At 41.5% G+C, this 12,034-nt stretch overlaps 1 protein-coding gene across 3 annotated transcripts in view; it reads right to left on the bottom strand.

Moving 5' to 3' along the window:
- Positions 1 to 12,034, bottom strand: part of mov10l1 (Mov10 like RNA helicase 1) — a 66,539-nt gene that overhangs the window by 31,059 nt on the left and 23,446 nt on the right. For all 3 annotated transcript variants that reach the window (XM_086010321.1, XM_086010322.1, XM_086010323.1), the window contains 5 exons: positions 10,031 to 10,231; positions 7,127 to 7,241; positions 6,853 to 7,030; positions 3,406 to 3,476; positions 633 to 724 (listed from right to left, as the gene is read on the bottom strand). In XM_086010321.1, the coding sequence (XP_085866447.1) occupies positions 633 to 724; positions 3,406 to 3,476; positions 6,853 to 7,030; positions 7,127 to 7,241; positions 10,031 to 10,231 (657 nt within the window). The remainder of the gene's footprint in view (positions 1 to 632; positions 725 to 3,405; positions 3,477 to 6,852; positions 7,031 to 7,126; positions 7,242 to 10,030; positions 10,232 to 12,034) is intronic.

Raw genomic sequence — 12,034 nt, 5'->3', positions numbered from 1 at the left:
CTGGGTAAGTCTCTATGAAGTATTTATTATTCCCTACCAACTATATATTAATCCCTATACAACTGAAGATTTCCGACCTATCACCTGACAGCCATGAATCCATCAGGTGGTTAACACGCGCCTGTAAACCTCCAAATGGAGAAAATTCAGCTCTTTCTCTCCGACAGGGATTGAGTGCATAATCTGACTGTCCTTGATGTTAACTTCACTCACTAAAAAGTGCTCCATTTCCCAGCACTGTCATTTGTTACAATGATGAGCAAAGAGAAACAGCAAAAAACAAACCCCATAAGTTTTAAAAAGAAATTTAGCATTCCAAGAGAATCCAGTGATTTCAGAAAATCAATTTCACATCAAATCGGCAATAGAACCTGGGACTGCTAGTCTATATGGCACAGTAACATACTGAAAAATGAACTCATCCATCGAGTCTCTGGGAAACGCATTCAATTCTAAAGTAGCTGCCACACTCAATATTCTGAAGCAAACAGAAACTAAGACTCAGACTCAGCAACATGTCCGGTTATTTAGGTGTTGTTTTCTGAGTAGCAATTTTGCCGGTTATTAGAGAATTCCGGATGATTAAGTGACGTTTATACAAGAGTTTACTGTACTATTCATCCCGGTTTTACCTGTTATACATAAACTCCACATCCATAGGCTCCGCTCCATAGGTCTGTTGAAATGAAGAATGAAACTTCAGCACAAGCTCATCGTCGCACACCTGCACCAAGAGAGGGGAGGAAAAAAAACAATTTACTTTTCCTGAGTACAGAAAGACCAGCTCCATACATCGCAACCAAGGAAGGCAACTTTACAAAATACTTCAGAACAAATGGGATACCGAGTCACAAGAGACCAAAACAGCCCCAAGTTTGATCCCCATGCTGAATTGAAGCAGTGATGTGGCTCCAGTGTCCTCTATAGGTCCAGGATGGACATGGCCTTTGGGGGGGGGGGGGGGGGGGGAAAGAGGGAGGTTGCCCTGACTGCCTACCTCTCTTCCGTGGTCTTGTCCCCGCCTGGGTGGCTCTGGAGAAGGAGCTTGTATGTGTGAAGGCCTTCTGCGACTGGTGGGCACCGCAAGGAGTGTTTTGTGGATGCCAGGAATATTATAATTTAGTTTTATAAGTTTCCCTTTGTTTTGTTCAAAGTTATTAAAAAAACAAAAAAAAGGGGAAGCTCCTAATCTTGAACACTATCCAGTGACTGAAAAGTACGTAAGTGGCAGCAGAATCAGTCTCAACTGTAATGCTCTCCAGTCAAACAGACTTACTCACTGAGAATAGCCACCTAAGTGAAATACTGTAGAGCAGAAGGCACATTTGAAACAGTAAAGATCCAGCTTGTTCCCAATGAATTCTGGGATACTTGACTGTTAACCCTATCAAAGAAGGAACTGCAAGAAACAGCTGTTAGATTCAAAGATGGGTTTTAATTAATTCTTCGAACAGAGACTGACAACATGCAGCTGGAAACTGATAGCAGAAAGGCAAGCAGGGTCGAATATTAAGCATCAAAGACAAATAGAAGTGATAAGGGAGTCGTAAAATGCAAGGAAACAAGCACATTTGCAGACTGTGAGACACCACTTCACTAATCAAACTTCGGAATATGTGTTCACAATGCCTCAGTAGAGCCACTGTCTAAACACGGCCAGTCCTCCCAGAAGATAAGGGTACAAATTAACAACCAACATTGTACTAGTCGCAGAGTATATGAATCACCGTGGCCTTGTAGTCACCCTGCTTGTTCGACAGCTAAGGATAAAACATGTTTTCTCAAACAATAAATTATGCCTACAACGGGGAAGAGATAACAGCAAGAATGTGGGGAGGGATGAGACAACCAGCATCTGTGACTAGCATGGTCGAAAGGTACCCGAGTTCAAGGGGTGGGCCCGACAGTTGAGTGACTAACCACATAAACCAATAAAGAGCAACTGTTGTGACACACTTTGTAGTAGGTGGGTGTTGCTTATAGAATTGTATAACTTGAATGAACAACCGCTTGTCCTTTGTGAGTGCACCTCGAGCTTGAGGAAGCGGGGTGGCTTTCCCTTGTGCACAAGTTTCTCTAAGTTTTAATAAATTCTGAACTTGTCCTCAATTCCGTCGCCGTCTGTGGTTTCTCCAAATTCGAATCTAACAGTACCTTTAGCACAAGTCACCAAGTTCAGTGAAGGAAGAGAGATGAGGCAAGAATACTAGGAGGTCCAGCACAAAATTCATGATATTATTTAGGGCAATTAAAAGATAGCTCCTCGAAGTCAGAGAAGTTTATTTCCCCATCCACAGCTGGAGGAAACAACATCCATCCTCTGAAATGTTCTACATTTTCTTTTTAAATTTGACATACCTTCAAAACTGCTTGGAACATATGATGGAACACAAGAACAGGGGTAGGTAATTCAGCCCCTCAAGCCTATTCCCCCATTCAATTTGATCATGGCTGATCTGTATCAACTCCATTTACCTGCCTTGGTTCCACAACCCTCAATACCCTTGCCGTACAAAAATCTATGAATCTCAGCCTGTACAACACCATACTTGTAAGAATCCATAAATAAATGAAAGAAAGAGTCTTTAAAATTAGCTTAGCTATCTTCATTACAGTCTTCAATCTTTGAATGCAGTTAATAGCCTACACAATGGACTGTTCAAGTCAGAGGGCAGGAGGGAGCAGAAAGAGGAACACAGTCCTATCGAGACTTTCAAATGTCTTTTGCTTAGGATGATCTTGCACCATCCCTCCCCCACCCAAGTCACTCTCTAGATCCTTTAAAGAAGAGGTTAGCACCTTACAGCACAAGAACAATTTACCAAGCACTCTACACTAAATGCAAGGAAAAAGGTTGGGATCTGCAGGAGCCTACATTCAGAGAATTGGCAAGACCATAGTGAAGGCAGGTAAGCTGCACTTCACAGCAAAGGGATCATATGCTGGAAATTTAACACCATAATCAGAGAGAGGGAAATTTGACATCTATAGGGAGGAATTTAAGAAGCCAAAATACAGCCACATGCTAATTCCTCAATAGGAATGCTCAATGTATCTGCCAAAAGTCATCAGCACCTTGTGTGAATGGCAAAACGTAAAATCAAAGACAAAAAGTTCCTCAATAGATTCAGCCATTAGTGTAAGTTACAAGATACGAACTTGTGTTTTTTTTCCTGAATTAATGCAAATGTTCGAATATTTTGAAACAATAAATGCAGGTTTTTCCAATCTCCACAATTTCACTTATGGTTGCAATTAAGAACTCTGCTTCCAAAGTGTCAGTGTGCTCTTGTTTGGAGCGCACTGTATTCAGTCTGTATTAATAGGAACTATTTTAACTGGTAACTGAATTAGCTATTGTACTCTTTCCAGACAATTATTGGTAGCCCAGAGATGCCCATTTACCTCAGTTACAAAGCCAGAATACCGCACTTCAGCTTCCGTAGAACAAGAATTCTTCAATATTATTCGGTCACCTAATGACAAACAAAATACATTGAGAGCATTACAAAACTAAATGAATATTTGGACAAATACAGCATTTAACAATGCACCTTTTATTCTAATCATATGCTGCACTCTTCGTGTCTATATTCAGTAAAGTAATAAAAATCATGTTTCAGATTTTGTTTCCCCAAAGGATTTGCATAAAGGAAGTCAAGTCATGTGACCTTGAACATAAAACATAGGTTGTGTGTGGTTTCACTTGAAAATTACAGCCTACTCTTAATTCAACATTGCTTAATTCAAGTTAGCTGCTAATTCAATTTTTGACACTAAATACCTACTTAGTGTTATGTATAGTAAACTCTTTCATATCCGGCACCGACGGGACCAGGATGGCGCCGGTTGATTGAAAGTTCCGGATAACGGAGAGGTATATCTACCGAAGTTATTTTTAACAAACAGAAATAAAATAAGATTTGAATGCTATTTACTGTACATAACATGACCAACTTTTATCTGGTATAATCCTTATCTGGACATCAATCTTCAGCTTTCACTGGCAAGTGTACATTGCCCTCCAAGTAACTTATCCACACCAATGCCTTCTATATAGCTTATCCACACTCGCATTTCAATCTCTACCTAACTCACCAACAGCCAGTCACCTTTTTCTTCTGGGTAAGTCCCTATGAAGTACTTATTATTCCCTACCAACTATATATTATTCCCTATACAACTGAAGATTTCTGACCTATCACCCGACAGCCATGAATCCATCGGGTGGTTAACATGCACCTGTAAACCTCCAAATGGAGAAAATTCAGCTCTTTCTCCCCGACAGGGATTGAGTGCATAATCTGACTGTCCTTGATGTTAACTTCGCTCACCAAAAAGTGCTCCATTTCCCAGCACTGTCATTTGTTACAATGATGAGCAAAGAGAAACAGCAAAAAACAAACCCCATAAGTTTTAAAAAGAAATTTCTCACCATCCCGAGAATCCAGTGATTTCAGAAAATCAATTTCACATCAAATCGGCAATAGAACCTGGGACTGCTAGTCTATATGGCACAGTAACATACTGAAAAATGAACTCATCCATTGAGTCTCTGGGAAACACATTCAATTCTAAAGTAGCTGCCACACTCAATATTCTGAAGCAAACAGAAACTCAGACTCAGCAACATTTCCGGTTATTGAGCTGTTGTTTTCCGAGTATCAATTTTGCCAGTTATTAGAGAATTCCGGATGATTAAGTGCCATTTAAACAAGAGTTTACTGTATATTGCTTCATTCAAATTATTGGTCAATTCAATTTTGTTCAGTGCAAGAAAAAAATGATCAGACTATCCCTTATATTATCTCGCCTCTCCCCATCTCTAACCTCTTCCAACCCTACAACCTGCCGAGATCTTTGTGCTCCTCCAATTCTGGCCTCTTGCGCATCTCCGATTTAAAAATCGCTCCACGATTGGTGGCCGTGCCTTCAGCTGCCTAGGCACTAGAATTCCCTCCCTAAGCCTTTCCACCTCTCTCCTCCTTAAAACCTACCTCTCTGACCAAGCTTTTGGTCACCTGTCTTAATACCTTATGTGGCTTGGTGCCAAATGTTGTTTGACAACGCTCCCGTGACGAGCCTTGGCATGTTTTACTACACTGAAAGCGCAATGTTGTTGTTGCACGTTTTTTATTTTATGGGCAGTGACATACAATACAGCAAACAATAGTTCTGAGGCATTCCTCATTCGATAAATGCACAAGGCAATACTGGATCATGCAGACGAGCAGTGTTCCAATTTAAATCCCTGGCTTATACCAAGAGGCCTTACCACCAAGCGCAAGCAGCAGATCCTGTTTAAGTTCTTTCTCCAAGACTTACTGGTAGTATTATTCCCTAATACTACCAGTTTCCATGAAGTATCAGCTTTGGCTAAGTGGTAGCACTCTTTCTTCGAGTCAGAAGGTTGTGGGTTCAAGCCTCAATCCAGAGACTTCTAGGCTGCCACTCCCTACTGAGAGAATACTGTACTGATGGATGAGATGTTCAACCAAGTCCCGGTCTTCCCCCTCAGGTGAATGTAAAAGATCCCACAGCACTTTTCGAAGACGACCAGGGTAGTTCTCCCAGTATCCTGGCTGTTTGTGGGAACTTGCTGTGCGCGAATTGCTTGCCGTATTTCTTACATTAAAACAGTGACTACACTTCAAAAGTAACTCATTGGCTGTAAAGCACATTAGGACATCCTGAGGTTGTGAAAGGAACTATTGAGGGTCACAGATCTGAAACGTTAACTCGGTTTCTCGCTCTACGAATGCTGCCTGGCCTGCTCAGCGTTTCTAGCATGTTCTGTTATTTTATATAAATGCAAGTCTTTTTTCTTTCACTGACTCCCTCAATGATACTTAGTGCTTCACAAGTCTGCATGCTAGTCTCAGCACTTTGGGATAAATACCATATAACCCAGGAGAGTAATTAGGTTTCAATTCTTTTAACTTGTCTAGAACTTTCATCTCATTTATATCAAAGTCCTGAATTTTGCCTTGATACTTTGGAGGAGGTTATGTTGTTTATGCATCACTTTAGGCCCCTATATTATTTCTTCTTTTTCTTAAAGGGCCATAACCCTTTATTCTTCACCTTTTTAATGTATCTGGCTCTCTCATTTGTGCACATTCTACACCAGTCATCACATAACCTCCATCTTAATTTTACTTCTGTCACATACTGCCCAGTCTTGTGCGCCCAATTTGTTTCTCAGTTTTAGTTTATCTCTTGTGTTCCCTTTTGCTTTTACTGCTAATTGGTATCCTTTTTGGAGTATCCTTTTCAATATCCCCTTGCTTCAGCAGACCGCTTTATTAGCAGTCACCTACAGACGCTCTCTTACAGCTTAGCTCCTCTCCTCTATTAACATTCATTTACTTTTCAGCTGCTGCCCTTTTAGTTTTTAAAACAAAGAAGCCATACTCTCCTTTCTTTACTTGAGCGGAATACCTGCATTCTATCACTAATATTTTTTTTTTTTTTTAATAAAAAAAAGAGTGAAGTTCTCACAATGAGGTATTTTGCTGCTTTGCCAACAATCATGCTTTAATTTCACATTGAGTTCCCAATGGAGACAATCAGATACTCTTCGATTTAGCAAACTTCAGCTGCTGTGCTGGATGCCATTAGATTATTTTTGCAGCCATGCCATTCGGCATTGTGCCCGTGAATAGTCGAGCTAGAAATTTAAATTAACCTCCATGACAAATAATTGAAATACAGTTTTAAAAGCTTAGATCGAGGTAACTTTGGGGATTAACTGTCCCTACCGACCTCTCAAACTGGGGCAACGGCACAAAATGAATTGGCTCAAAGCCCAATAGTCTATAGCGTTTATAAATGGATTAATGTCGAACTAACCAACAGCTACAGATAGCCGGCTTTCAACCAACCCTGGCATCTCCAGAATTAGGAAGTCTCCACGCTTTTTCAAAAGCGCTGCAATCATGTTAAATTCTCTCATCTCCAACTCCGCTTTAATCTCCTCCAGCCACAGAAGAGTTGAAAAATGGTCTTTATATTTTGACATGTTCATAGCCTAAAAAGATTCAAAACAAATATTCACTTTAAAAATGGGAGAATTATACTTTTAAAATGGGAAAAGGTCTGACTGCAAATAAGTTAAGTTACTAACCTCCCCGAGACTTGGCTGAACAGTGAGGACATCGGCACCTTTTTCAATGCACGCCTTCAATCTCTCAGGTATGGGGTAATGTGGAAGAAAGCTAGGTATGTGTCTTCTGGCAAGTCTAGACAGAACATTCACAAAGTTAATATTCAAAGCTAGATAAGCTGTTGCCCAAACTTCCACAAGTACTTTCCACTCCCTACCCAATCATTTCCTAATTATAAGTGACTACACTTCAAAAAGTAATTTATTGGCTGTGAAGCGTTTTGGAACATCTTGAGATCATGAAAGGCGCTATATAAATGCAAATCTTTCAATCAGCTATTGTGTCCTGAAGAGGGACCAAGCAACTGCTTTCATTAAATTCCACAACTGAAGAATCTAGCTGCTCACATTTGATGCGCTGTTCTCCATTTAAAAACCGTTTCTAACCTTATTTTCAAACTTGTGCTCCCCAGCACAACGATCAACTAAACTCTAAAAACCATAAACCAGTTTTAATCATTCAAAACTATGTTAGCATCGCCAGAGAATTTTAAAATTACATTCTCTAAATATCTTAATCGTGTTTGACTTATGCCTCTGAAAACAGTAGAGGCAATCCTTCATAATGTGGTACATTTTTTAATATCGCTCCTTATTTCCATCAGGTGGCATCTCTATAGGATTTACCATTATGTAGTGAGCAGTTCCTAAATGGGGGCGGGGGGGGGGGGGGGGGAAAGAAAAGAGGGGGCGTCAGCAGACATGATTGGTGGAGAATGTTCTCCCCCCCCCCCCCCAAAAAAAAAAGCGGGTCAACCCGCCGCCACGTGCCTTTACCAAATGTCGGGTCTGTCAGCACTGAGCAGACGCGACACACAGCGGCGGGGGAGGCAATTAAAATAATTAGTAGCTTGTTTACAGCCACTTAATGCTTTTTTCATTTGACAAGTCGCCCACCGGTTTCCCGCTGTGCCTAGACTGCGTCTGTGAAGCTGAAACATAGAAGATAGCAGCAGGAGTAGGCCATTCGGCCCCTCGAGCCTGCTCTGCCATTTAATGAGATCATGGCTGATCATCCAAATTCAGTACCCTGTCCCTGCTTTCTCCCCATATCCCTTGATCCTACAACTGCAGCAAGACATCCTTGCTCCTGTACTCGAATCCTCTCGCTACGAAGGCCAACATACCATTTGCCTTCTTAACCACCTGCTGCACCTGCATGCTTATCTTCACCTGTAGCTGCACACTTCTATCACTAGATGGAGCTTCAAAAGGTCCAATTCTCTATCTTTCTGCAAATTTTCCAACTGCCCTGTATATTATTTTCTCTAATAAGTTTTGATTTTAACAAGTTAGTTATTTTTCCCTCTTTTGAAGCACTTACCACCTCAGGCTATTTTCCATCTAATCTAATTATAACATTTAAATTAAAGATTTCTCTCCTCTATCACCCCTGGGTCCAGCCTTGCTCCACATAAGGCCAGGATTAAATTTAACTAATTTATCCCTCCACTTCAGTTAAGCAAGAAAACCGAAGTTATTCTGATAAGAAGCTCCAGTTCAATTTATTTCACCTCCCGCCTCAGCTTCCGAACGTCCCAGGGCCTCCACCTGGACTCCGGCCTCCCTTGCAAGAACATCCTCCAGCTGCCAACCCTGCTACTTTCCAAAATCCTCCTGCATGTAAGAAGCTCCAGTCCAATTCATTTGATGGCCTGATTCTGGCATCTGATCCCGAGTTTTAAGGCCTCGATCCTGGTTGTTTTTCCCACCCGGACTCCAGACTCCCATCTGGGAACTTCCGCGGGCCTCCACCCTACTGGTATCCAATTTAATGCAAGTTTAAGTTTTCCTTCCTTTCTTTTATGTTTGTTGGCGAACTCCTCAGGACACTATGGTTATTTCATTAATTTCCCACAAGCCCCGCCAATCCCAAATTTAATTATTACAAAAGCAAAATACTGCAGATGCTGGAAATCTGAAATATAAGCAGAAAATGCCAGAAATACTCAGGTCAGGCAGCGTCTGTAGAGAGAAACGGAGTTAACGCTTCAGGTTCTGACGAAGGGTCATCGACCTGAAACGTTAACTCTGTTTCTCTCTCCACAGACGCTGCCTGACCTGCTGAGTATTTCCAGCATTTTCTGTTTATATTTAATTAGTTCATTCGCAAGTTTTTTATTTCCTTTTCCAAGGCCTGTTTTTATCTATTGCCTATTTAAGTATCCCAATTTTTAAAATTTTATTTCAGCCCATTCTTTCCAATACCTCTCAATTCATGAATCTGAATTTATTTACTTATTGCTATAAGTCACTTAAAAGCACAAAAGCAACAGGTGCCAGTTGATTTAATTATTATACCACTCTTATTTTATTTAAAACCTCGCTCCAGCCAAAAAGCCAGAGTTTAAATTTAATTTCACCCAAATTTATTGAATCCTAGAGGGAAACGAGTTGGATTTTATTTCACCGATTTCACCCCATTTCCCACTTAATTTTTTCCTTCTCTAATGCTACTTTACCAAAAGCCTGCATTTAAATCCATTTATTACCAAAGATTTGTTTCATTAATGCAGCACCCCAAAGGCGTGATTTCAACTTCTATTACTTTCAAACATGCCATGTTTATTTAATTAATGCATTTATTCACAGACTTCATTTAATCAATTACTGGGCAGACCCAATTCCCTACCCGACAAAGTAATCTAATGTTTCTAACCAGTATGCGCATAACTCATTAAAAAATAATGCAGGGCTGGGTGACCAGTGTGCAATGCCAGGAGACATCGCCAAAGGGTGCACATTTCCTCTAAGTTCACACTTTGTTCATCATTTCTTTGTTATAAAACATTGAATCCTGTGATTAAACCATGAGCAATGCCACAGGAGATCTGCTAGTGCATCATTTGAAAAACTTTACGGTACCTTATAGGTTGTTGCACGCTCACAACCATGAAGTTAGTTTCCTTTTGATCTGTTTGAAGGGATTTGGGTCGTATGGGATGATATTGGGATCTTGGTGCAAGAAGAGATTCCTCATCACTCATCACATCCACCTCCACATAACGTCCCATCACAAAGCCATTAAAATAAAGCAAGAGAAGATCTTTACAACGACCAGGATTTCTGTAAAAGTCAAAATTACGTTAAAAAAGAGAATCATCTGAAAGAAAACAAGTGAATAACTGGAATTTGTTTCAAGCAATGTGTATTACAAGTAAAATAAATACTATTTAAAAATCCAGTGTACTAACACACATCTACTGGGATGATTTTAACTCTTATCCCATTAACAATAATTTATGGTCATGATAGTGAAGCTCATAGCATGGAAATCCATTCTAGATTTGTATTAACAAAATAAACTCTACATGCACAACTTCCTAACAAACAGACCCCAGTCTGTCAAATTAGGTAACCACACCTCCCCCCCCCCCCCCGACCCTGAACACGGGGGCCCCACAAGGATGTGTGCTGAGCCCCCCTCCTCTACTCTCTCTTCACCCACGACTGTGTGGCTGTTCATGGTTCCAACACCATCATCAAGTTTGCAGCTGATACCACGGTAGTAGGCCAGATCACCAACAACGATGACGCAGGGAGGAGGTCCAGCATCTCGTGAAGTGGTGCACCGATAACAACCTGGCCCTTAACATCAAGAAAACCAAAGAAATCATTGTGGACTTCAGGAAGTCCAAAGGCGGAAGTCACACCCCCATCCACATCAATGGGGCTGTGGTGGAAAGCTTTAAGTTCCTCGGAATCCACGTCATGGAAGACCTCTTCTGGTCCCTCAATACCTCCTCTCTGGTGAAGAAGGCCCAGCAGCGCCTATATTTCCTAAGGAGGCTGAAGGGATGTAACCCGTCACCCCTGATCCTCTCCAACTTTTACCGCTGCACAATAGAGAGCATCCTGACGAACTGTGTCACAGTATGGTATGGCAGCTGTAGCTACTATGACCGGAAAGCCCTGCAGCGGGTAGTCAAAACTGCCCAACGCATTACCGGCACCCAGCTACCGACCATAGAGCACATATACCAGAAACGCTGTTTATGGAGGTCACAGTCCATCATCAAAGACCCTACCCACCCCAGCCACAGTCTGTTCGCCCTCCTGCCATCTGGGAGACGCTACAGATGCATTCGCACCCGTACGAGCAGATTTAGGAACAGCTTCTTTCCCAGGGCTGTCATCCTACTGAACTCCACAAATAAACTCTAAAGCCTGCACATCTGCCAATGCACTTTATTATGGTTATGTTTATGTTAATGTATTACGAGCCAAATGTATGTTGAATGTTTAAATGTCTTAATCTAAATGTACACTCTCGGGAGCCGCAAGCCTACATTTCGTTGTACTGCACTTGTGCACTAACAATGACAATAAAAGTTGATTTGATTTGATTGAGAAGTTATTGGGAATTGAATTGTGCAGTGCATGTAAAAGGGAAACCGTGGGGCGGTGATAATTTGTATTGCTGACTTTGCATTTACCCCAGCCAACCTTTCCTAAAAAATAAACTATTGGCGCACTGCGATGGCATCCACATTGCAAACTGTGGGGCAGTAAGGACATGTCCCCAATGCACAAGGTGAGGCTCGCTCTACAGGGGACATACAAGTCTAACGCTTCTCCAGTTCCTGCCAGGGCAAATGCAAATCCAACACAGTCGCGCTGATCTTGGCTTTCCACTTCCTCTGTGCCTGATGCTAGTGCATGGGAGTAGAATCTCAGCTAGATAGGCCAGCATAGCAACATTTGCGGAGTCAAGGGAGATGGCGGAAAGGTACAGCTGAATGATGTCAACATGCAGATGGAAGCTGATCTCTTAAGTGTGCTATTTCCGAGAGGCATCGTGTATATGAGGAATCGGAAGGGACGAAGATGGAACTTTGGGCAGGTTGAAAATCGGAGTATGGTCATGGG

Source organism: Somniosus microcephalus, chromosome 17 (genome assembly GCF_052327205.1).
Source record: "Somniosus microcephalus isolate GS21.2 chromosome 17, FLI_Smic_1.0, whole genome shotgun sequence".
Classification (NCBI taxonomy): Eukaryota; Metazoa; Chordata; class Chondrichthyes; order Squaliformes; family Somniosidae; genus Somniosus; species Somniosus microcephalus.
This window is presented reverse-complemented; position numbering and strand designations above follow the sequence as displayed.